General features: G+C 40.0%; 1 protein-coding gene across 2 annotated transcripts; it reads left to right on the top strand.

Moving 5' to 3' along the window:
• The first annotated feature begins 737 nt into the window (after window positions 1–737).
• tbc1d5 (TBC1 domain family, member 5) lies at window positions 738–26,381 on the top strand. 2 transcript variants are annotated; one of them, XM_042506520.1, is made up of 23 exons: window positions 738–818; window positions 6,615–6,666; window positions 7,073–7,191; window positions 8,296–8,353; window positions 8,525–8,633; window positions 8,849–8,938; window positions 10,167–10,241; window positions 11,069–11,136; window positions 11,789–11,891; window positions 12,399–12,487; window positions 12,610–12,660; window positions 12,865–12,934; window positions 14,548–14,720; window positions 14,810–14,952; window positions 15,769–15,875; window positions 18,453–18,538; window positions 19,279–19,589; window positions 19,730–19,792; window positions 21,082–21,290; window positions 21,498–21,597; window positions 24,084–24,163; window positions 24,283–24,543; window positions 25,550–26,381. In XM_042506520.1, exons 3-23 carry the CDS (start codon window positions 7,092–7,094, stop codon window positions 25,832–25,834), a joined length of 2,631 nt encoding a protein of 876 aa, XP_042362454.1. In that variant the 5' UTR covers window positions 738–818; window positions 6,615–6,666; window positions 7,073–7,091; the 3' UTR covers window positions 25,835–26,381. The 2 variants fall into 2 exon arrangements, with proteins under 2 accessions (XP_042362454.1, XP_042362455.1); XM_042506521.1 differs by lacking the exon at window positions 19,730–19,792.
• Window positions 26,382–26,407: the final 26 nt, after the last annotated feature.

Below are 26,407 nucleotides of genomic sequence, written 5' to 3'. Positions count from 1 at the left end.
AATGTTAAAGAAGGAGCTATTCTGTAGAGAGCTAACCCCAAAAGCTCAATTTCAGAGACTGTTGGAGAGCCTGGTGATCAACGCTGACCCGCATGGTCCAAAAATATACCAAAAGATGGTATTCCTGCATGGCAAAAATATGCAAAGCAACAGATGGTGTTTTATTTAATATATAGGCCTACACTTTTTCGTGAAAAGGGGTTTTTGTCTCACCAACATTTTGATTGGTGACTTTAATTTAATTACATATTTTTTTCTCAGTAACTGCAACTGATTACAATAACGTTCATTTTACAATTAATTCACTATACTACAATGACTATTTTACAATTTATTAACATGTAGGACCTAACTAGTTACTGCAACAATGTTGACCTCTGACCTAATGGGAAAAAAAAAAGTTATTATTAACAACCAATAAAGGTAAAACTACACACTTGGACTTTCCCATACAGTGTTGTTATTGACTGATATACATACCTAGTTGTCCTTCTAGAGGAGGACATACACCAGCCATAGACAACAACAGCCTGGCAACATAAAGATACTTCAAACCCGATTTACATCTTAGTGCATGAAAACTTACCATTTTTACTTAATTTTTTTTTAAATTTACGTCTGCAAATAAGCGACATTTTTGTTGTTTGTTATGTTTTCGACTGTAGTGTTACTGTAAACTAAAGTGTGAACAGCACGAAAGCCTCGGGTCACATGATCAGTCAGCTGATATTCAGCACATCCGCCTGACCCGCTACTGTTTACAAATCAGCGACAGAGTCCGATACAGCAGAATGAGGAGTCCTGCGTGATCTGATCAGGTACCTGAACCACAGCAGGTTATAGATGACTGTGTGGCAGTACTTACACTTATATTACCCTGCGCATGTGTGTGTGCGTGTGTGTGTGTGTGTGTGAGACAGTCCGTTACAAGTTAGTCTCGTGGCTTCTAGCTGCAGTTGTGTGTCGGAAGTAAAGACAGGCCCGTGCATCGGGTCGGTTACAACTTGCTAACATCCCGGTTAATGTTACTATGTTAGGATCTTTTCTGCTTTCTGTCATATGTCGGCATATTCAGTTAACATTGACAACTACAGTCGAGTCATGGCACGTTTATTTAACTAGCTTGGCCTTTAGCAGTGTTAGCCGATAGCGGATACAAGCTAGCTTAGCTGTTTGGCGTTTTGCCCTGCCTGCATCGATAATCCTGCTATATGTCACCATCCGATGGGCATGAAAAACAGACACTTCAAGCGTTTATGTTAAAATATACATTCATTAACAGTGCTGGCTGTGAATTGTGGCGTCAAACCGTAAACAAACGATAGATTGTTAGATGATAGATTTGCTAGTGAAGTGTGCCTTTAACCTGTTTGCTCGGACTGGCCCACCCTGCCGGGCAGATCCAGTGAGGGGTTCAAAGCAGTGCAGAGGTTTGGACCTGCACGGTTTAATGCGGTTTCACACAGTTCCTCACATATCCAAGAACCAGTTCAGTGCAAATATGTGTGCAGGGCAGGCTGAATGTGTGCAGGATATTTTGGATTAGAGGAAAAAGCCTCTTGCCTAGAGGCAGAAATCAAGAGCTGTGTTGTTGTTATTGTTGTTGACTCTCCAGAAAGGAGACACTGTCTCACAACTGTTTTGTGAGGCAAGAGCTAACCTTTACTACAAATGTTTGCAATGACATAAACAGCTAGAGGAAGTAGATTGTCAGTTGTGGGGATTTTTTTTTTGTTGATACTTGCTGAATAGGCTGTTCCTACATATAACTGAGTGTTCCTGCATGTTTCTAGCTTGTCGGTTTACACTGCAGGCCTTCCTTTTAATCCAGTGATTTGCTTTTTGGCTTGTGACCTATTAGAATAAGACAATGTGTACTTAAGATCACTCAAAACTGGTTGCATAAATCTGTGAGGTGCTCTGATGAATCTTTTTAGAGGCCTGAAGAAGTAAACTCATCCAGCAATGCACAAGAAAAAGGATTAACATGGTTTTTACACATTTTCATGGACAAAATTGCAGAACTTTCTCATGAATTTTTAAGGACCTATGATAACATTTTCACTTTAGAAGAACGTGCTTTACTGGATTTTCCCAGAAGAATTTCATCACACAAAAGAAAACTCCATGACATTTCCAGATTCCAAAACTTTCAATGGATTTTACTTATTTTATGACCTTTCCAGGGCTGGAAAACAATTCCATGACTTTCCCTGGTTTTCCATGATTGTGGGAACCCTGGATTAAAGTCTGTTGTTGATCATCTTTTAACTCAATTTAATTCATCTTGTGCCTTTTGGTCTAGACCTCCGGGTTGGGATCTACGTTTTGTATACAGACAAATATCTGTCAGGGTTAATCTCCTGTCATGTTTTTGGTAATCGAATCAAGTCAAGACCCTGCATGTTCATGGTATTTTGCCAAGGTTAAGATCCCGAGCATGTTCCCAGCCTCTCGCAGAGCATGTGACTGCTAGCTCCTGGGCTCTCGCTGTGTGCTTAAAGTTGAGGCATGTGAGTTTGTTTAGCTGGGGTGTTTCACTTTGACTAAACTGCAATCTGCCGCTCCGACTGTAGCTGCCAGTGACAGCTCCTCTCACTGCAGAATCCTGTTTGAATATTCATCCTCTGAAGAGCCTGTGTGTTGATTCTCTTTCAGGATCTGTTTTACATTTGACTGCTCTGACAATGGTTCAGCTGAATTGAAGACTAATGGATTGCTTCAGCTAATGACTAATGTTATTATTTACACCTAATAATCATTTTCATTTAGAGCTGGAAACAAAGCTGCAGCCTGTTCATGTCTGGGGAGTTACAGTTGGTCAGATGTCTCTAAATGGAAATTTTGCAAGCACTTCAGCAAAACATTTAATACACTTTAATCTGGGTTTAGTTTCAGAATAGTTTAGCCTTTGTGCCTGCAGGCCAATGAGCTTGGAGCGGGCTGAAGCTTTTGTTTGTGTCAGCTCGGCTTGAACGTGAGATCTCTAAGCATGTGGTCGAACAAAACCTGCCTCTGCATTTTGAAGAAGAGCTGAAGTGAATTTGTCACGTCACCCCTGTTGCTGTTCAGCTGATCTGCAGCTCAGAAATATTCTCATGGCCTGAAAGACTGTGATACTGCCTGGCTTCGATCAATTGTGAAAACAGTGGTGGAAAGTTTTAGGCTGAAATATATTCAAGTGGCTGCTTTCAGATTGTGTTTTAAATTAAAAGGAGGTGAAATCTTTTTGAGGATAATTGAAGTTCAGAGAAAGGCACTTGACTTTGGTATGCTTCCAGTGTGCTTTACTCAGTCAGAAACATCAGCATTGCTCCTTTGAAATCATGCTTGGGGTGATAACTTTGAAAGGGGTTGAGAAATCTTAATGTTTGTAACAACATAATGGAGCTACAGTTTGGATCTAGCTTCATGGGCTGTTGTTGTAAATCCCAGAAACACATCCTTTGCCTCCGAACAGATGGACGCAGTGTTATTTGCCTGTTGATTTATTTATGCATTTCATTATGTATTGATTTGATTATTTCATGAAAGATTCGTGTTTTGAATTATTGAGGTGTCTCCAGGTGCTGCGGATTAAATTATGCAGAAGCTAATTTGCCTTGATTATTATGTGGTAAAGTTGGGATGTCGTTTCACGTTCGACTCTGGGAGGAAGTAATGAAGGCAGCAGAAGGCTAAGAGAAGACTCGCTTCAGGCGAGACTGCTACAACACGGCGTGGCCTCGAGTCTTTTGCCCGCATCATCTTTCTTTCACTCACAAGACATGCCTCCTCAAAGCACGGGGAGCAGAGACAGATCTGAGAAGGCCTCTTTAGAAAGTTTAGAATGACTTTTTATTTTTGGAAAGAAGGGACAAAGGATGTGTTTGCAGGCCTGTTGGGAAAAATGCTCCTCAAAATATCTTTTGACACTTTGTTCAATGCAAGTTTTCATCAGATAGTGATAATATGAATTGATATTCTGTGCGAGGACTACTGAAATATTTGTAGTACCACAGGAGAGTTTGATAAGTCTTTCATGCCAATCTTTTAAAGTAAAACTAAGAAAACAGGCTATTATTGGAGATATCTATTCACAACATTCCTCTGTCTTTCCCTATAGTTATGGATTAGTTACGATTATTTAATGGGATAATATCCTTTTTATGAGGGAAGGGAGAAAAACCCCTCAGACTTAAGGAGTGCATTAGTCATTGAGGGGGAACAGATGTTTCCTAAGAAAACAGGCACATACATTATGCATATAAAATTATTTCTATTTTGAAGGCGTGTGGAGCTGATTTATCGAGCGGTGTCCCATTCACATGGTTAATAGGTTTAAGAGATGCCTTTGTTGTGTTATTTCCACAATTAATAAAGCGAAAGGAAACATAATGCTCTGTGGAAGCGTGCTGTTCTGTAGGCCTGTGTATTAGGCTAACCATATTCATAAACGTGGAGTAATCCCAAGCCGGATAAAGAACGGAGGGAGAATTGTTTAGCCTAGATAGTGATGTCTCACAGAGAAAGTTAAACTTTTCTCGTAGCTGTGATTGTTGGCAGAGAGATGTTGGCTCACTGATTACCTGCTTCACACTGTGACAATATTGATGTTTAAATCATTTATCATTATAAATTGACATTTACATCTCACACTGCACAATGTGTGTTATGTAAGTCTGCAGCAAGCAATTATCTCCATTATTGATTAATTCAACAATTATTGTCTTGATTAATCCATTGATTTGTCGATTAAAATGTCAGAAGATAAGAGTAATAAAATCCCATGTGGATTTCCCTGGAGGCCATGGTGGTGTCTTTGTGTGTTTTGTCTGATCTACAGTATAAATCCCAAAGATACTTACAGATACAGGTACAAGAGTAAAATATGTGAGAAACTGAAACTGGAGAATATTTTTTAGTTTTGCTTGATAAATGATTTAAACAATTAATTGTTAATCAGAACTAGGGATGTCCTGATCCAATGTCAAAGATCGGTATCAGGTCCGATCAAGGCATTTTTTTTAACTGATTGGGCTATATTGAACTATGTAGTGTGGAGAGTACAGTTTGTTCAGGTAACTCGGGCGCAGTGTGCTTCAAAGCAACAAACGCTAACGAATAAATTAGGTTTTTTATATACATCATCTGAAAATATATATATATATGTGTGTGTGTGTGTGTATATGTGTATACATATTGTTTTGTTTTTGTACTGGATGTGTGCATCATGCAGCTGTATTTACTAGGATCTGACTGGGACTCAGTAAATACTCAATATTAAATTATTCGGATTGTAGGCAAAAAAACCTTGATCTGGAGTCAGTACATCTTTAATCAGAATTATTGCAGATACATTTTCAGATGATGAGCTGATGATTAGAATAATTGTAACTGTTAATTGTGCAGCCCTTCTGCACTGCAACCTAAGTTCAGTGATGTTACTAACAGCATAACAGCATTTTATGTCAACATATAAATATAAGGACTGCAGCTAATGACTATTTTCATTGTTAAGTAACCTGTTGTTGTTTTTTGTTGATTAATCGCTGAAATGTTTTTTTCATTGTATAAAAGTGTCATGAACTTCAAATGTCTTGTTTAATCTGTCCACACACCCCAAAACAGTCTTTTTACCTTTATTAAGACAAGAAAATATCAAAATCTGACTCTTGAGCAGCCAACAAATGTTTGGCATTTTCAAGCAAAACTCCCAGACATTAGTCAGTTATTTATGACTTATGGCCATTAATAAACATTTTTTGTATATTTTTTATCATATGTTACCTGTTGATTCATACTGCCATGTAGTTGTATCTGTCTGATTTTATGATTTTATCCAGTATTTTTTGACACCATTCAATGCTGTATATAGACACAGCATGCACCACACAGCGTGAAAATGATCTGTGCATGAACTCATAACCTAAACATAAAGCCAATACATTACACAAACTTCATACCTACATCACAGCTTTCCCCTGCACAAAATGATCTGTCTGCATTTTTCATTTTCATTTTATGAGCAACAACAGATTCCTTTTAACTATAATAGTTCCTTAATATCTTTGGATACACAGTTAATACCGTCTTTGTTATGCGCCGACCAGTGTGTTGACATCAAAATATGGAATGAATGCATTAATTTACGTACTTAATGACCTCATTAGCATTACTGTTTATGTTTAATATATTACTGTGAGCGTGGCAGAGCATCAGCCAGCTCAAGTGCTTCATGTTAATTTAAGCCGTTCTCCACTGACGGCAATAAGTGTCGCTGTTTGATTTTGAGCAGCAAAGTTGTGTTAAATGCATAAGTGAATAAACTGCAACCTCTGTTTGTTTGGGTCATCACAATGCAAAGAACCATTTATGGTAAATGATTTATGTGAGGCCTTTATTTCATATCCCAGTTTGATCCTAATAACTAGGGTATAAAGTGAATTATATATCAAAGCTTTATGTAAGGGCTATTAGTGGAAAGGTAGTTCATGACATTAGCTTTCTTTTTTGCTGCCTATTACTGTGTTTTTTTCAGCATTACACGTTCCTTTTATAACACCACATTATTTGTTGCCCCTTTAGGGGCTGAAGGTGTTTAGTTTCCTCATTACTGTTTCATATTTTTGCAGAGTCATCCTTTTCTTTGGAGTCTTGGCTGAGGAGAATCACGAGGCTGTGACAGTAAGTCCAGAGATTAAACAGTTCAATGGTGTTAAATGTTAGCAGCAGGGGGGCTTTATTGATTGCAGTAAATAGATTTTGCATACAACCCTTCATGAAGAAGTCAGGTCAGGGTTAGAATAACACTCGTGCTCAAGAAGATTTAAGCAGAAAAGCCTGCCAGCACAAACTGCGGTCAAAGGTCAGGCTCTCTATCATGGTGTTTGTCAGTTTGGTGTGAAGCTGCTGTGCTTTATCATTTGGCAGTTATATAAAATATGACATAAGCTACCCAAAGTTTGTTTTGTAGTTTTTGTAGTCTCCAGCTGATCTGCTAGCTGTTCTGTTGTACTAACCTGTGATTTATTTCTGGTTTCTTTGTTCTATTTTTTCTGCTTTCTCTCTGGCCTTTTATTACTTTCTCCAGATTCGGCTGGGCCGCGGTCATGCAGCACCCCAATTTCGAGACCCGCCACCCGCTCCAGACAGACGATCAGCAGGAGACGGGCTTTGACCCACTCAATAACTTCAACAAGAATCGAAGCAGTACGTCGACTCTCAGGCTAGACTAGGATCCAGTCCTATCTTTTATTTTTACCCCACTCCTCAGTTTCGAGTGTCAGTGTTACATGGACTGGCTGACATCTTCCCCTACCCCATGGGTATACTAGTGATTTCTTTTGTTATCCTTGTTATAAAGAAAAGGGACCGTTATATATTAAAACAACACTAAAACAAGATAAAATTGGTCATTTGTGGGTTTCTTTTGATGCTTGTACCGCCGTCTCTTTTGGAGTGTGCCTCTAAAAAACCTGTTAGGGCTACATGACCTGCCAAACACTTTGTCCTACCCCTCCATCCCAACAAGAATGAGGACACCCTTCCTCTAGATGTGAACATGCAAAATGAAGGGTTAAGGGCTAAGTGGTAAGAGTAATGGCTGGATTGGGATTTGGCTTTGGATTTAAACTCTCAAATACAAGCTGAGGCAAACATGATTTAGTGCCTGGACTCAAAACATACTGCTGCTTCTGTCGTGCTGGGACTGTCAGAGAATCTGACCAGTAGATGAGGCAATAAGTAGAAGAGAGACTCACAATGACTTCAATTTCTCGATAGAAAGAGATGATAAAAAAAAAAAAAAAAGCAGAGCTCACTGTGAGGTGTGAGTCACATCCGTGGCAGGCGACGCCCCCGGGGCTGAGGGTGTTTTTGTGTTTTTATGTTTACGTGCGAGAGAGAGAAGATGTTGGGGGCTGGCATGTTGTGGTGGAACTGATGAATATTCATGCTGAGTGTCCCTGTGGAATGATCTACTCCTGTAACTAATGTTGATAGACAGCTCTCCGACTTGAATGCATGTTCACCTGCGGGCCAAATTAGACTTATTACCGCCAATAAAGACAAAGACGGGTATGATGCTTTACTCTTTGTCGTCACTTGCCTGCTTCTGGCTCTTTTTGCTCCACTACGCGGCGTTAGAAAGAAAAATAACTGCTGGGTCATGTGGATGCATTAAATAGGCCGGATCCTTATTGTAGGTGTTGTCAAAGGTTATGTTTTTATCTATTAAGCTTTAAAAATTATTGATTTCTAGGTTCATTGCTTCACATCTCCCCCTTGTGGCTGTGTCTGTGTGTGCTTTCACAGGAGGATCTCTTGACAGCAGCACTTACTCACAGTCTCAGTCAACCTTCCTCTCATACAGGTGAGTGTTTCCAGTATTTTCTTGTGTGGGTGCAGCGTAAACTTTTGGCCCAGTTCACTGCTCCAGCCTCCTGCTTTACTGCTGGATGACACATTAGATGGAACGCTGTGCCCAATTTGGGTTGAGAAGCTCATAAATCTCCTCGTCCTCTGCCTCCCCTCCCCTGCACAGGAAAGAATGGGACGACTTGTTCCTCAACAGTAATTACCTGGCCAGGATCCGGCAGGCAGGCATCAACGGTCGGCTGAGGAGCAGCCGCTTTCGGAGCGTATGTTGGAAGGTAACTGCCAAGTGGATAAAGTAGTCCTATCGAGTTTGATTAAAGTGGCTTTGGCAATTTCCCTGTCGCAGAAAAGACAGCAGTCCTGGCAGTTTGCAGAGCGTCTTTGACAGACACAGCGGCCTTGAGTTTACTTTTCCAAAGTGTTTGAGACTTTTAAGAGGGGAATTCTTGTTTAGGTATCATGATCTAACCCATGTTCTGGCTCTTTATAGTTGTACCTGGAGGCCCTTCCAGAAGACAAGGGTCAGTGGATCAACAAGACCAAGGAGCTGCGGGCCCAGTATGAGAAGATCAAAGAAACGGTGAGAGCGCCTCTGTGTGGCCATTTCCCACAGCGTCATGAAAAAATGGTTCAACAGACACCTACATTTGCAGCAGCTTTTTGTTTCTACAAAGAGTAAGGCTGTTTTTAACTTTAACATTTGAATTCTAAATCAGTATCTGAATACTGCACACATTTTTCATGTCTATTCATTTTGTTTAAACCTGGTATTTCTGCATAGTTGCAGATAAAGAGTAGACTGTACTTATATTATTAGTACTAGTCGGTAATGTTTTTATGAACTTTTTCATTATTTATTGTAGCTGTAATCATATGTTATCTATCCTTCTAGCCGGTATGATGAAATCGGCATTGCTTTAAATAAAGCGTAATGCTTAGTCAGTTTTCCCTTTATAAACAATGGTTGATGCTGATAATTAGTTAGTATTATAATTTGTAGAATTGGATTTCAGCAGTGGCTACATAGGATTGTTTCCAACTTGTGTGATCCGAACATTTTCAGTAACTCCACAGCACTGTTAAGTCAAAAAGTCAATATCTTTTAAAAAAGATGTAATGATTTCCAAAATTCATGTTTTTATACTTCAAACTATTCAGCTTCAGTCCATATTAGTTGGTTATTAGCCTTTCAAAAACAACATTTTTGCTGTGGTCAAAATACGGTTTGCTCTCCTCGCTTACCATGCTCAAAGGGAGCCACGCACCTGTATTTATGTGAACAAAAATGAGGTGGTCATGAGGAAAAAAAAGTTAATTTCATTTAAAAAAAAATTAATCAGATGAATCACTTCATTCAAACAAGTATCCTTTGGTGGATTTTTTTTTCTTGTTTTTTCTTATTTTAAGATTATATGACTATGTAAAACTTCATCTGCAAACCACAAGTAGCTTCGAATGTATAAAAATTACATTTGGTACAGCCAGCAGCGATATGTGAAGCTTTGTGGCTTAATTTATAATCGCGCTTTTCTATCTCTAGATATGGTGATAAGAATTGGTTATTCATTGTGTTCAGTTAATTTTATTCGTAATTACTTTGAGGAAACTGTTTCAACTGCCGCCAACATTTAAAATGAAATAGAACTTATAATTGTCTACATTATACGCTGCAATAGTTGAGAAAACTCTGGACACATTATGGTCGTGCATTTCTGGCACTGCAGCCCTACTTAATTAACTGATCATTGATCTGTAAATGGCTTTTATTTACATCTTTGTTGTGTTTTTTTTTTTTTTTTTTTTTACAGCACATCACTAACCCTCGTAAGGCTGCAGGCCAGCAGGACCTGGTGGTCAACAACCCGCTGTCCCAGGATGAGGGGGTAAGTGTGTGTGTGTGTGTGTGTGTGTGTGTCTCAGTGTGTGTGTGTGTGTGTGTGTGTGTGTGTCAGTGTGTCGGTTGTTTCATATTTGCACATGAAATGACTCCAGACTGTGTTGTTGCAGTAATTATGAAGTGATTCTTTAATCTTGACTCATGAACAGATTATTTTAAAGTTATTATGAAGCCATTTAATTGATGCTGGTTAAGTAATTAATAATGTGTTTAAAATATTCAGAAACTAATCTAATTTTTTCCCTCTAAAATGTATTTCTCATCTCACAGTTAATTTGCCTGCTGCTTTACCACTTATAGTTTCTGATGTATTTGTGATAGCACGCACTCAGAAAGTCACCTGACAGTTACAGAGCAGAGCAAGAGCTGTTATTGACCACCCAGGGAAGTTGTTTGGATGTTTTTTGGAATATGTAATTTGGTGCTAATTATAGAGAAAATAAAGACAGCATTCAATTGGTATACTTGATCGATTCAAATTAATTTCTAGTGTAAGTTTTCTAGTCGGTACACAGCAGGTTTGGTGGATATGAAACACAGTCTGCAGGTAGATACAATTCAACATATAAGGAATAAAGTTTCCATTAATGAAAATATTCATATTTATACAACACGACTACCTGGGACAGGTAGCAACTTTTTATAAGCAAAATATTTTTTGAGGAAACTGCAAAGGAACAGAAAATGTTTTAGATACATTGTTAGGACACGAAAAGCAAGTTAACTGCACAAAAGTGCCTGGTCTCTTCTGTAAGATCTCAAGGTTTCGAGATAATGTTTTAATGTGTCGTGTTTTTTACTTGTCCTACCCAGAGCCTTTGGAACAAGTTCTTCCAAGATAAAGAGCTGAAGGGGATGATCAAACAGGACGTGATGAGAACGTCAGTATGACCATCAGTCTTTTAATTTATGTGTTTCATGAAATTTCTATGCATCCACACCAGTGACAGACCTGGCCGAATGCATTATGTTTTCTGGCTGTCTGAATTTATGTATGGACAGATGGATGGACCATTTGTCAGTCCCTCTCTTGTAAAAGTAATATCTCAACAATGCCTTCACGGGATTTCCTCAAATTTGGCACAAACGGCCACTTAGACTCAAAGATGACCTGATTAGAATTTGGTAGCGAATGGTCAAGGTCAATGTGACCTCACAAAACATGTTTTTAGCCGTAACTCAAGAATTCATATGCTTATTCTACCAAAATTTCATACAAGGTCTAATATGATAAATTGATGACGTCTATATCCAAAAGGTCAAAGGTTAACTACACTGTAATGTCATAATATTCTGCAAAAACACTTTTTTTGGCCATTACTCAACATCGTGTCTCAGAGACATTTGGTCAGATACTGAACTGGTGACACTAAATCTGGGTCCCCACCTTCAAACTGTGCTGTATAGATCTACTGTGCTGCCGGGTTAAACATCCATGTTTTCACAGACATAAATATAAACTCTGAGTGCAAACTGATTGGTTTGCAGAGGCATACAATTGCTAGGCAGTAATTCTAATTCTGTTTGCATAAGGTTCCCTGAGATTCGTTACTTCCAGGACGACGATGTGAGGACCAAGCTGACAGACATTCTCTTCTGTTATGCCAGAGAAAATGAGCAGTTACTGTATAAACAGGTACGACTGACGCACTGTCACCACAGCCCGTCCACAGATCGAAATGTAAAAGTCAGACATCTTTGTTTTCTCTTAAAGGTCCTTAAAGATTGGTCCTTTGATGTGTCTGATTGGGTTTTTTCACAGGGCCATTTTGTCATCATCTAGTCATGTCTGTCTGTCTGTCTGTCTGTCTTTTTGTGTGTGTGTGTGTGTGTGTGTGTGTGTGTGTGTGTGTGTGTGTGTGGCCAGTGAGCTCAGACAAAAGAACAAAAATGCCTTTGTAACCTAATCATTATTAGTGTCTGTAACAGGTGCCAGTGAATGAATAGACGGCCAGTGCCGCATCTTTTTTGCAAACTGGAAGTGACACACGGCTGGGCAGTGGCTAACAATATCTAAATTAAACCTGTCATCACAGATTAGAAACCTCGTGCATCACTATTAAAGAAAGGCTGACCATAAATGAACCATCATTTCTCTCTCCCCTGCCCTTTCTACATCTTACACTCCCTTCTCTGTCTGCAGGGGATGCACGAGCTGCTTGCTCCCATAGTGTTTGTGCTGCACTGTGACCATCAAGCCTTCCAGCACGCCAGCGAGACGGCCAGCCCCAGGTCAGTTCCTCATAACTGTGAAACTGCACCTTTTACCTGCCTGTGCTTCAGTAGCTCTTTTCAGAAGCCAAAAATATTTCTGCATCTATTTGGGGAATGATCATTTTTTTCTTTTTCCACAGCGAGGAAATGAAGTGTTTGTTGAACCCAGCTTACCTTGAGCACGATGCCTAGTGAGTACACTCCTAATAACACAAGAATAACGAGTGTTCACATTCAGAAATTTCATTACTTTTCAAATAACGGGTTGGTTTACATGTCTGCTTCCATCTCACAATATGTCCTCTTTGTTTTCCCATTATTTCTCTTACTCAATCTCTCTGTCTCCCCTACACACACACACACACACACACACACACGCACACCTCTGTCTACAGCGCCTTGTTCTCACAGCTGATGGAGACAGCAGAGCCGTGGTTCTCCAGCTTTGAGAGGGAAGTGAGGAAGGTCAGTTTGAGCTGAAGAACTGCTTTTGACATTGTAATTACAATAATTGAGTGCATTGTAACACAATGTCAGCTGATTGTGCCATAATCACTGCACAGAAGACATGACATTAGACATGCAGACGAAAGGCTATAACCGCTTTAAGTAATATTCCTCAAGATTTTAGTCCTGCTTGATTTGACGGCACCCTTGGTTTCCAGGGTAACAGCAAGTGCAAAGTCATGCTACAACAAACACTACTTAAGCAGCTAGTTTATCAAAACTACAACAACAGAGGTTTTGGTATATTTGTTTACAGTGCAGCCTAACAAACTTATGTTGTTTTATAAGAAAGTAGGTCTGTAATAATTGCAACCATGATTTGGTTTCATGCTGTGCACAATGCAAGTAGTTTTTCACAGTGAAGAGTTGATTGTAGAGGAGTTAGAGGAGTGCTGCCTGCAGCTCTTCATCCCACAGCTCACTGTGACTGCTGCCTCTTGTTCCATTACTCCCTGCAATATTTAAAACTGATTCACAGTAAAACAAAAAATTAAAAAGATATAAATGACTTTTGTCTTGTTTTGTAAAGGCATCTTTGATGCATTCACAATGCATTTAAAAATACATTGAGTTTCCTGGGACTGCTTCACAATAACGCCAACCAATTTTTTTGCCAATTGTGTGCTTTAAATTTTAACTCACAGCAGTAGCAAATGTTGGATTTACATCAGAGATGTTCCATTACATTTTTTTTCCTTCCTAATATGGATCCTGAGTACTGGGCTGGTGCCATTGTGTTAGAAAAAAAAAGATATGTACTACTAATCCTGAATGGATGTAAATTAATTCATTCATCATTGTAACCCTAAACTCATGTAAAATTTACAGTGTAAAATATTGCCAAATTTGCAGACAGTTTTTGCTTTTTGGCTAATGTTACACTATTTACTAGATCTCAATTCCTCCCTGCCGTTCTAAAACCGTAGTTGCAAGTGGCTGCACAGTGCAATTCTTAGTGAAGAATACCGCTTTAGAGCAGCGAAGAATTGATATCCACCAACACCGTTTTATCCAGGTGTAATGCATAGACTACCATACTTGCAAATATACAGTCCAACATTTTAGGCAGTGTTAGCATTTCTGATATTGGCCTCTGTATCGTAGCAACTCTAGTTTATATTAATACTAACTTAATACAGCTCTGATATGGCTGTAGGAGAGTGAATAGTGAACATTAACCTCCTGTGAATCCTCAGTGCTTAAGTAGGCAATCATAATCAGTATGGGAATGGCGGACTCTACCACTAACAATGTAAACATCTATACAGTGATGTGAACAGAATAGATTGAGTGGCTAATACTGAAAAGTGCTGAGCATAAATGGCATAAAAATGGGGCTTTATCTAAAAAAAAAAAAAACAACTCAAAGATTATAACTTTAATAAAAATAACTTTAATATTCTAATATCTAAACGTTTTTTAAACTCAGACAATTCTGTGCCCTCCCAAAAAAAGGACCTGTATTTTTTTTATTGCTTATTCTCAACTTATCCAGTAAATGTCAGACAGAGATGCTGCTAATGAATGTTTATATAATGATATGCTAATTACGTAATGATCTACTGCCCTAGGGTAAAGAAGAGATGCTGACCAGCATCCCTTTCGCGCGGCCCCAGGACGCTGGGCCATCTGTCGCCATAGTCACCAAAGTCAACCGCATCCAGGACCAGCTGGTGAAGAAGCACGATGTTGAACTGCACATGCACTTAAACCGGCTGGAGATCGCCCCGCAAATCTACGGCATGTCAGTATTTACACCTGAACCTCTGTGCGTCTGACACTTTGACCCTCAGCTGTTCACAACTACAATTACCCTTTATCTCTGTCCTGCAGCCGGTGGGTACGTCTGCTGTTCGGTCGTGAGTTCCCACTCCAGGACCTGCTGGTGGTGTGGGACGCCCTGTTTGCTGACAGCATCACTCTGGACCTGGTGGACTACGTCTTTGTTGCCATGTTGCTCTACATCCGAGACGCTCGTACGCTCCATTTATTACTGAATAATCCAATAACGCCATGTGTTGTCTTTGTAGCATGTCATTTTATAAGAAACACTTAACTGGAAGAATGTGATTTGCTCCACTTCATTTAATCAGATGGAGTCACAGTGCTTTAAATAGAATACCATACATGTTTTCTGCCATACACACAGGCGAGAGGGGGGTTTAAACTCTAATGTCGGCACACATTGTCCCTGCTCAAGTGTCTTTAAATAAGATGAAACTGATGCCAAAGGACCAAATTCACATCGATACAGCATTTCAGATTATTTTAAATCAATCTGCACTTTCAGGAAAACTGAAAGACAGAGCTCTACATCGCAAACACTGAAGATAAACAACATTCTAATGTTGTTGATCAGCAGCGCTGCAGTGCTGTTACAACTACTGTAAGTGTCCTTGGAACTAAGAGGGAGCTGTTTATCAGATAGATGCTTTTCTGAAGGGTACACTGAAGGTAGAAGAAATGCTAGGATTGATGGGAACACTTAGAGAAAATCACTTTTGACACACTTGATTTTGCGCTGGATGAAGTGTGGTGCAGCTGTGGGAAGGACTGTTCGCTCAGTGCTTGCCAAGTTTCACTGTATTGCAGTGCTGAAGTGTTTTCGGCATTTGAAACAATTTATGAAAGCATATGCCTCATGTTTTAGGAAGTCAAAGTGTAATTTCTAATACATGAGTGTCCATTTAGCCCGCTTAAGCATTTTTTTTAAAACTAATTCTGACCAATCCAAAATCTGTCACAATTTGATGCATCACTAAACACTAAATTTGTTGCTCTGTCTGTTTCAGTCATTGCGAGTAACTTCCAGACCTGCCTGGGCCTGCTAATGCACTACCCTCCATTAGGAGACATCAACTCCCTGCTGCAAAAGGCTCTTTTCCTCCGAGATCCCAAAGTAAGCAAACAACCGCACCAGCATAATTAATTTGAAAATTATTGTACATCTATGTACTGCTAATGTGGTTTAGTGGAAGGGTTTGTTACTCGTCAATTTCCCTGAAAGTCCCGTGGTGGTATTTTAAGCACTTTCATTATGTCTGAGCTGTCACAAGTTAAAACGGAGAAGAGAAAGACCTTTTACACATAAAATGTTACACATAAAATAAAAAAGAAGAGGATATTTTTTTGGCTGAATACGGCTACTTTTTTTCTGTTATTTAGTTCTTATAGCAACAGAGATACTGCGCTAACTATTTTTTCTGCAGAGGTAGCATAGGAGAGGATTTGCAGAAGTGAAACACTTAACCCACACACAAACACTGAACTTAAATCCTTGAACAACAGTCACATGGCGGAGGTCAAACAGCCTCATCGCACTGTGAGAATATACTTAGATGTAAAAATAAAAAAGTAAAGTTAAAATTGGCAGCAAACATTTTAGTTCCCCACACCTCAAGGGATTTATGTCAAAAGACTTACTGTAAATGCATGGCGCACAGGTGCAGTTAATGAACCAGTTAATAAGAAAGAGGAAGTTGCACAGATATATACTTGTGTAATATTTACTAACAATAATGAGACCTCTGCTGTATATATTGTGTATAACACACGAATGAAGCTTTTAAATCTTGTTAAAACCTGCAACATTTGAATGATATTAAAGATTAAAGTTTGGACAGCCAAAGGTCACTAATACTGTCTGGCTGTTTTACTCACAATGCCTTACAAACAGGAAACCCGCAGTGACCAGAAAATGAGAAGTAACACATTCTGCACAACGACTTTGAAACATCAAACACAGCTGACGAGGAAAACCGCTATCTAAAAAAAAAAATGTTCTCGTCTGATACACTGGTACAGACTGATCATAAAGTCCCTGTTGTTGTCAATTCCCTAAAATATAAATACATTTCTACTCTAGTCGACGCAGATGTCTAACAACATTGTGTCACTCTCAGTTGCTACAAAAGGTATGTTCAGTTGCAGTGTTTTGTGGAGTGTATCGAGAACATTGAGAATATACAGATTGGCCTGAGTTAATTCAGTGCTGACCTTGATTTAGACACAAAAAGACTAAAGGTGTTAAAAAGGACTGGAGGTTTACATACTGCAGGGTAGTGGTAATTTCATTAACAAAAACTACCGCTAAACACTTTCATGTACAATCTTTTTTTTCCATGATTAAGACGAGACAATTAACTGTGACTGTCAGCATGTAATCTACTGTTACTACCACACAGCTTTACTCAACAATGACAGGAACAGGGTTTGGGAGAAAGAGTTGAGGTGAGAGGCTAGTTTGACTAAAATGTACAATATAATGTGATGACTACAAAAGACTAAATTGTCAGTAGAAAAGTACTAAAGAAGTTGTGTGTTTTTTTTTTCACCAAAGTGAGATTAAAAGGGCAGACTGTAAGTAATCTAAAACTTGATTTTAAAATATTGGATATGTTTGACTAAATATGATATAAAAAAAACCCAAGACATTTGACAGGACTAAGACTAAAAGAAATAGCTGACAAAATTAACACTATTGTTGGGACTAGATCAAGCCAGCTAGAAGAATTACATCACAAATTGCCTTTTTGATTTCAGCTAGATGACAGTTTCTCCGTGCCTCGTGTTAAGTGTGATATGGTACGTTCTTCAGTAGATCACAATCATAAATTTGAACACAGTGGAAAAACTGTGATATGGCTGAGTGTTAAAAGAGAAAATGGCGAGTCTTAACATGAAGAAATGTTGTTGCCTAATTATAGTAGCTGCTTCCTATTTTGATAGTGTTAGACTGTTGTGACTGCCAAATGGTGAAAGTGAAAACAAGACCGGTTGTCAGCGAACTTCTGCTACCTTTATTAATGTGAAAATCTGCTGAGGTGCAAAAAATATTTCTCTGGTATATAGCAGAGTCTTTCAGCTGTCAGCATATTTTTCCACTTATTTTACACTAAACCAAAGGCCTTTTTTTGTAACTCTCCGGTAGCCCTCCTCACACACAAAAGCATCACACACTTTTACCTTTTATATGAAAACCAGTTGTTGAAGTGTGTGCACATTAAATCCATCATTACTGGTTCTCTGACTTTAGCTAATGCCTCATTGTCCCGGTATCTTCTCCAAATTCACTGACCTGAGAACTCAAACACAACAACTCGCAACACTCATGTCCACAACTCTCGTGGGATGAATATCCAGGAAGGTGCTGATCCAATGTGACAGTGTTTCCCTCAGGTGAACAACCATGTCACAGCACGTCCACATCACAGTTACACCTGTGGGGCATCATCCCTAATGACGGAGGGTCGAGGGGGAGGCAGCAGGAAAGAAGCACATTGCGCATATGTGCTGACTCAGAAAAATCAAGACACACATACTCACTTGTTTATGTAGTCATGTGTGCACGCACAGTGTCAAAAATGAACCGATTTTAGGTTGATGTGTTTACTGTGTTTATCATGCACACCAGACATTTTTTCTTTATTGTAAATTTGCTAATAAAAGTGTTTTTATTCTGTCTTTCCTTTTGTAGAACTATCCACGACCCGTCAACTACCAGTTCCAGCAGAACCTGGATTACTACAAAACAAGAGGAGCTGACTTGATGAACAAGACACGGTAAAAAAAAAACAAAAAAACACACACACTGTTCCTCTTTCAAATATCAACTGTCAGTGTTCCCTTTTAAATTTTCCACTTTTATCTGAAAGTACTTGGTGTTTCACTTTGGTATGAATCACTCCTCCCCTTCTAGACTTTTAAAGTGGCTGTAAAAAGTTTTTAGTTTCATCCTTCAGAGAATAGAGGGTTTTTATGCCTCCGCACCGGCGGGACGGAGGCTTTGTGTTTTGGGGTTGTCCGTCCATATGTGCGGCCCATTTTTGTGAATGTGATATCTTAAATAAGAGTAGAGGGAATCTCTTATTGGACTCAAGGATGAATAATTCGATTTTGGTGATCATAGGTAAAAGGTGAAGGTCAGTGTGACCTTGTCTGTTTTATTCTTGTACACTTGATATCTCAAGAACACCTCGAGGGAATTTATTAAAATCTGACACAAACAACACTAACAAAGAAGAAGCATCCATTGATGCACTTCTAATGGTTTGTAATTTTGTAGCTATACAACTTAACTCAAATAATAAAGGGTTAAATTTCAAGTCTTTGTTAGTTAATCCTAATTTTCTACAGAATAAAATTGAAACAGTGCCAGAAAGGTGGGAAATAAATCTAAAGTAATTAAGTATCCACCATTTGTAAATTACAGTCTAAAACATGCAGACGTACAGATTCGTTCGACCTGAAGTCTGAAGTCTTTTGTTTATCCTTTCTCACTCAACATATTTTTCTCTTTCCAGTTCTGGTTCAACAAAAACTGCCCCCCTCAACATCAACAAGGTCTCCAGCAGCCTGCTGAGCTTCGGCAGGAAGCTTATCGCCCCGGCAATATCTGGTGGCTCCAGTGGCATCTCTCCAATCAACAGCGAGGTACACTCCTCCTCTTCCTCCTCATCCTCAACCTCTCCTGCATCTGCGCCTGCGCCCACCCTGCCTCACCCGCTGGCTGAGCCCCCACCAGGCCCCGCCCCACTGCAGACCCAGAGCCACGCCCAGACTCAGCACTACCGCCTGCTCAAGTCCGAGAGCATGCCTGTCCACCTCAGCAAAGGTGAGTAGCAGGAAACACACACACACACACACACACGTGCATTATTGCTGGCTGTAACTGAATCAGCTGCATGTACAGATTAACACCAGTGCAGATGTGGTGGGTGTGGCAGCATCAGCTTTGACTCTCCTGTCTGTTAGATGTAGTTTCAGGTGGAGTGTCTCAGGTCTCTCTCCCAGCCCAGACTCAAACTGACACACAAGGTAACTGCTACCATGGCAACTGCTTGTGTGACACACCCCTCCTTAATTTTACGCGCTTGTGTCGTTGCATGTCTGCACTCAAAGTTTGACATTCAGTCTTCCTGCCGCTTAATCAGCAGCTGGTTAGTCTCATATTAACAGCAGATGGACATCAGTGTACAGAGCATGCACTATTGGATTTTGTCCAGCAGAGGGAGATCACTGCTCGCCACATCAGAAGAAATTAGGCTGATGGCATGAACATCATGGATGAGTTGTGGCATCTGCTGTCAGTATTGTTTTGACCATGTGCTTGTCATGTGTGGTAGTGCGTAGTTTCAGTTGTTGTAAATGTTGTGTTTGTGTGTCATGTGTTTGCAAGTTTGCTTGTTTTCTTTGTCCTTGTAAGAAAAATGCAAAAATACATGGTTCCCCCGGTGTCCTGCTTTTTTGAAGCCTTTGAATATTTTTTAATTATAATCAATTGATAAATTTAAAAATCAGTTTAAAATAGATTAAATAAATTTGCATTTAAATGACTCATTAATGAGCATCATTCACAGAGCAGCAGCAGGAGCTCTGATTGGTCTGACTCTGCACATGACTCCTGCCAACATCACACAGCTGGCCAATCAGAGCTCCTGCTGCCGCTCTGTGGGTCGGACATCATTTAATTTTTATGTGGCACGCATTAATTACAGCGTTCACAGAACCGAAACTGTAACTGTCAAAGCAGGAGACAAAACAACTGTTAAAAAGTTTAATTATTTTAGCTATTCAACTTTAAAAAAATCAATTATTTGATGCATCATTTAAATGCAGATGTAATTAATCCATTTATTCTTGCTTTTTTATGTTTAACAGTTTATTGATTTTAATGTAAAATCTATGCTTGAGGCCTCATATTCTTGTCTTGTACCCTTCAACCCCTAATTTAGATATTAAAGGAACCATAACATCTCGATATTTCTTAATATAAAAAGGCATTTACAGCATTGTGCCAGTATTATGTGACAATAAAAACATCACAAGTCAAAGTCCATTTGTTAACTTTTTTTGAGCTTTTAACTGCATCTCCGTCAGCGGAGGACCATAAAAACTAGTAGGTGGACCTTGAGCTGAAATTGTTATATGAGATGTACTGATCCCAAGGGCAGAAATGAACGTCCATGCCAAGTACTATTATACTGCTGTTAAAGCAGATAAGATTTTAGGGATCATACGTTCATATTTTCTATTCAAAGTTGTGCATATTTGTGTTCATGTTGATATTTTGTCTTCTGTCCTCCCTCCTTCTGTCCTGTCCTCAGGCCAAAGCTCCAGGACGGTCAGCTCCTCTCCCAGCATAGAGAGCCTCTCTGGTGGGCGGGCTCAATCCACTGCCTCCCCACCTCTGCCCCCCTCCAGAGGGAGTGATGTCAGCACTTCATCTCCACCCCTCTCCGCCACCAAAAAAGAATCTTTCTTCAACATCACTCGCTCTCGCTCCCACAGCAAAACCATGGGCAAGAAAGAGTCGGTGAGCTGTTCCACCTGCTGTCTGCTCTAGTTACCATTCCTTTCTTTTTATTTGCTGACAGACTGTCGACATATCTTTGCCTAATTCTCTGTTTGCCTCACTTCTTTCTCTTCTCTCACAGTTACCCCATTTCCTCCTCTGTGGGTTTCTTTTTAATTGTCTCTCTTTGACCTTCTCTGTTTGTGCGTGTGTGTGTTTTATCATCAGGATGAGGACCTTGAAGCCCAGGTATCATTCCTGCAGGGCCAGATCAATGACCTTGAGGCCATGAGCAAATACTGTGCCAAAATGATGAACACTCACATCTGTGAGTACGGCAGCAAGAAACATACATTACCAACAAATCACCATGTTCGTTTTCAGCATCTGAAACAAAAGTTCACATACTAAAACGCTTGAAGTTTGCTCCTTTTTTTTTGTCTGAAAAAGTGTATTCTTCTTTTATTTTATTTGAGTAATTGTTTTATTTTTTGTGTGTTCATTTCAGTTAAAGGGATAGTTTTTTAAGTGGGGTTTTATAAGTTGGTTACCAATAGTCAGTTAGTGTGTTATCTACAGTAGATGCCCCCCCCAGTTTGAAGAAGCAGGCAGTAATATTGTCACCAATTTTAATAACACTGTAGGTCTCTACAGGGTTGGATTTTGGTTGGTTGCATTTTTTTCTGCGGACTAGCCCCAATTTCGCCCTACATTCACAGGCATCTAAACAGGATTTAAACGACTCAAAGCGTACAGCATAGTAGGTAGAGTTAAATTCACCTGTATCTCATCAACACAGGGTTTACAAGGCAGGACCCGGGTACACTAAATTAACACCAACACAGCAGAGATATTCACCTGCATCTCAACAGGATTTACAGTACAGGAACACTAAAAGCTAGCAGCAAAATAACATCCCTATTGTAACACTTGTTACGTTAGATAACTTTAAATAACGTGTTAAAGGTGGACCAGGATCAGAAGACTGAGACAGCTGGAGGTCAAGGTCTGAATATCCGTAGAGTCACTACACAAGGATACATTTGAAAAAAAAAATGCATATAATAACATGTAACAAAATTGTACAGTACACAATTTACCAATGAAAATAACTAAAATAACTAACTAAAAAAGTGTGCGCATGAAATACCCTCCCCCTCTCTTTTAAGTGTCTGAGTCCAGTCCTGTCGATTGTTGGGGCCCAATCCAGGTGCATGTGTGTGTCTCTTTTATCTGACCTACCGCACTGTGAAGTGGCGTAGGAAGTCAATCGTTGGATGAAACAGTGTTCACAATCACTTCCAAGATCTTGTAGATCGGCTTGCCATCCAGTTAACTGGAGTCTCTGGATGTCCGTTCATTGTCGGGTGCTCTCTTCATGGATGCTCCTCTGGGTGCTGGAATTGGTCCAGAAAACCGTATTTTACCAAAACCTGACCAACAGACAGGTCACACATCCATATAAAGTTACACCTACACATCAAATCAATTTAGGGCACACCTCACATTAACCACATTGCATTAAACATCACCAAGTATCAGTACAGCATTTGTTTCAATTCACAATTTTCAATTGGCTCTGTTGTACAACAAAATTAATGCTTCTCAAACTTAACCAAAATAATTTATAAAATTACTCTAAGTGCTCATAACTTAGCATTAACTTAGAGTTAATCCTCATCAATTCACAGATAAAAAATTATTTCTATAAGGCACATTATTGCATTTTACTGCAATTACTATATTGTAACCCGCTGAAGCCCTGGTTGGGGAAAACCAAACTTTATTACATGAGTTTAATGTTGTAAAAACAGGATTAACATTCATTCAAACTTGCATTAAATTCAGTCTCAGTAACTTAAATGCACACTATTGCCTTAAAAGGCCATATTAAACATTCACTGTATCACATTTTGTACCCTCACATGACAAATCATGGTCTGATAACCACGTTTTCTCCGCCCCCTAAATGCTAACACTGGTAGCACAGGATTAAGGGGTTTTAAACCCGTTAGCATCGCGGCTAACGCTAGTTTAGCGACTAACGAACTTCCCGCTCTGAATTTTCAAACTCAAATCAACATTTAGCGGACTTTTCTTTACTCACCACTTCACAATTCCAATATCTGTGCCCTCAGTCAGGACAGCAAGTTGAGTTTAAATCCCACACATACGTTCAAGACCAACACAGAGCTCGAGCATGACAGGTGAATATCTCTGAACCCCAAAAAATGACATTTCAAACCAGCCAGCAAGGCATGCTGGGAGTCTCCTCTGATTGGTTAGAATCTGGCCAGTTCACCTCATCAGCCAATCATAGTGTCAATCAAAATTACTGCTGTAAATACGTTTTTAATACAGTTTAGCAGTTTAAACTCTTTATTATTTTGTCCCTTTTATGACTGGGCCACACTACCAAATAAAAATACATTCTGTGTATGTAAAATACATGTTTGTCCAGCACATTTAAGCATCAAAATGGCCAAGGTAATTTTATTTATAAAGCTCATTGAATCACAATTTGCTCCAGAGGGCTTTATAGCATACAACTTCCCTCTGTCCTTAGTCCTTCATATAAAACAATAACCCAAGAAACACTTTAACAAGGAAAAATGGTGGAAACCTGAAAATGCTTTCGACTCTAAATTGTTTACTCAGTTGTGGGAATTGTGATCTGATTCTGACAACATGCATAAAATTACAGACACATTAAAAAAAACTGGCTGAGCTCCAATTTTTTTATGTAGTGCTGATTAGGGAATTTTGTAGCAGGTTGTGCAGCTCAGTGAGTGACTGCTTATTATGTCTCCACAGGTAAAATCCAGGAAGTGATTCTCCAAGAAAACCTGGAGAAAGAGGATGAGGTCCTGGTGTCACTAGCTGGCCTTAAACAGGTGAGTCTGAGTAAATGCACATTATGTTTGGGATGTATTTTTGTAACTGTACTCTTTTTACATGAGTATCTTCACTGTTTGTTTCTTTAACATCCACATGTTGTGCTGGATCCTGTCAGATCAAAGACATCCTTAAGGGGGCGCTGCGCTTTAACCAAAGCCAGCTGGAAGCCGAGGAGAACGAGGAGATCTCCATCGCTGATGATCACTACACCTCCACAGCAGCCACCGAAACTGCTCTGGGCGCCAACAATCACCAAGGTGACCACCAACAACAAGGAAGCAGCAGGCGGACCCGGGACTCTGATCTGGACGGGAACGTGAGCACTGATGAGAAAGATGAAGAGGAAGAGCAGGCGATGACGCCACCTGAGCAACAGGTTAGCTGTACATCAGTCCTCTTTTAAGCTGCTGGAATTAGAGCTCTGCACTGTCACAGCACCTGTATCGGTAATAACAGCATTGCTCAGTTCACACAGGATTAGTTGTCAGTTTTTTGGTCTAATTGTTTGACCTTTTGATCCAGTGTTCAGTATCTTTAAATCCGATCATTTTCATACCACAAATTGTACCCTGTGTGCAAAAATGATCCAGTGTTTGTACCAGAATTGTATTCTTTGTAGGATTAGGCTGCTAAAGCTATCCCATTAGGAATGAATAAAACCCAGAATTATGCTGCATAAAACAGCAACTGTATAATGAAAACACACATGCTCCCTGAAGTCTGAGATTTCTTGCTTCTGTATACGTCTAGCTTTAGGGCCAAACAAGCAGTAGACAGTGGTTATACAGCCTTGGTTTTTGTACACACCTTCTACCTACAGTAGGTCGCAGCTGGAACTCCAGGAATTTGGTAAAGCACACAAAAGTACTGCAATGGAAGCTAGGCAATGTACTGCTGTGGATGGTGTACGCAAAACATATTTTAGACAACTTTAAAAAAGTTGTTGAAGTGTACGCTGTATTTAGAATATTTTAAGCACTTAACTTTGCCCTTTCAGAAGGGCTTATCTATGCTCTCTTCATTACCTAACTCCACTGACAAAAACAGTAATTCTACCTTGCAGAACATGGGAGCTGCTAGTCTACCGCTGCCTCAGTTAATTTGTGTTATTGTGTGACTTTGGTGACTTAATTAGCTCTTTAAAACACCAAAGTCACACAACACAAACACACTCACTGACTAAGGCAGCGGTAGACCAACAACTCCTGTGTTCTGCAAGGTAAAATTACTGTTTTTATCAGGGTAGTCTGGTGGCTTTGAAGAGCGCATAGATGATGATACACTGACCATAGATGAGTACCTCATACATATTTTTAAAGTAGGAAAACAGAATCTTTGCTAACACAAGAAAAATACATGACTCTCACCTCTCTCCTGCGCAGGTGGCGTCTTCACTCGGCTCCGAGGGTAAGAACTGGGACGACTACATCCTTGTATGCCAGGATGGAGACCTTCCGGCAGCCGAAGGAGGAGGAAGAGCCTTAGCTGAGCGCACCCCTCCAATCAGGCGAGGGCGCGGCTTGGTGCGAATGGAGCCTGAGGGCGCAGCCGGGACCTTCCATGACCCCCTGATGGCTGGCACCACCTCGGGCTCTTCCAGCCCAGATGAGGGCTCCACCCACAGCAAGGACTCTGACTTCACCATTGTCAACCCGAACGACCTGTGAACGAGCAAATCACCTCTCCTTCTCCTGCTCTTATATCACATCAGAGGATGTGATAGAGAATAACTGACTTTGGCTCAGAGGCTGGAAGCTGCAGTTTTTGGTGGAGCGCCACCGGAGCTGCTGTTGGCTAAGAAATTGCACATGTGGACTGTGACACTTCCAGTCACAAATACCGTATACTCTGTCTCTTTACCTGTCATCTGTGCCACCTCAGTCCTGTCTAAGCTGATGCTGTATGCTATCTCATTTACCTAATGCCTGTCTCCTCATTATGTTGTGTCTCGTCACTCATGATATTTAACTGTAGCGTCCTGCTCTGCACAGAGGGGGCGCCATTGAACTGCGTACCCTGTCACTACATGATTACTCTGAAGAGTTTGACCTCAAACTGCAATTTCTTTCTTAAGGAGGACTCTCTCCTCTTAAGCTTACTGTAATGATTTGGAGTGCGATACTCTGATTCTTCTGAATGTGGAGATCTGGCCATACCTCTGCCTGTGTTGTGTGTGTGTGTGCGTGTGCGTGTGTGTGTGTGTGTGTGTGTGTGTGTGTGTGTGTGTGAAGCTCTCCTCT

This window comes from Plectropomus leopardus, chromosome 18 (genome assembly GCF_008729295.1).
Source record: "Plectropomus leopardus isolate mb chromosome 18, YSFRI_Pleo_2.0, whole genome shotgun sequence".
NCBI lineage: Eukaryota > Metazoa > Chordata > Actinopteri > Perciformes > Serranidae > Plectropomus > Plectropomus leopardus.
This window is presented reverse-complemented; position numbering and strand designations above follow the sequence as displayed.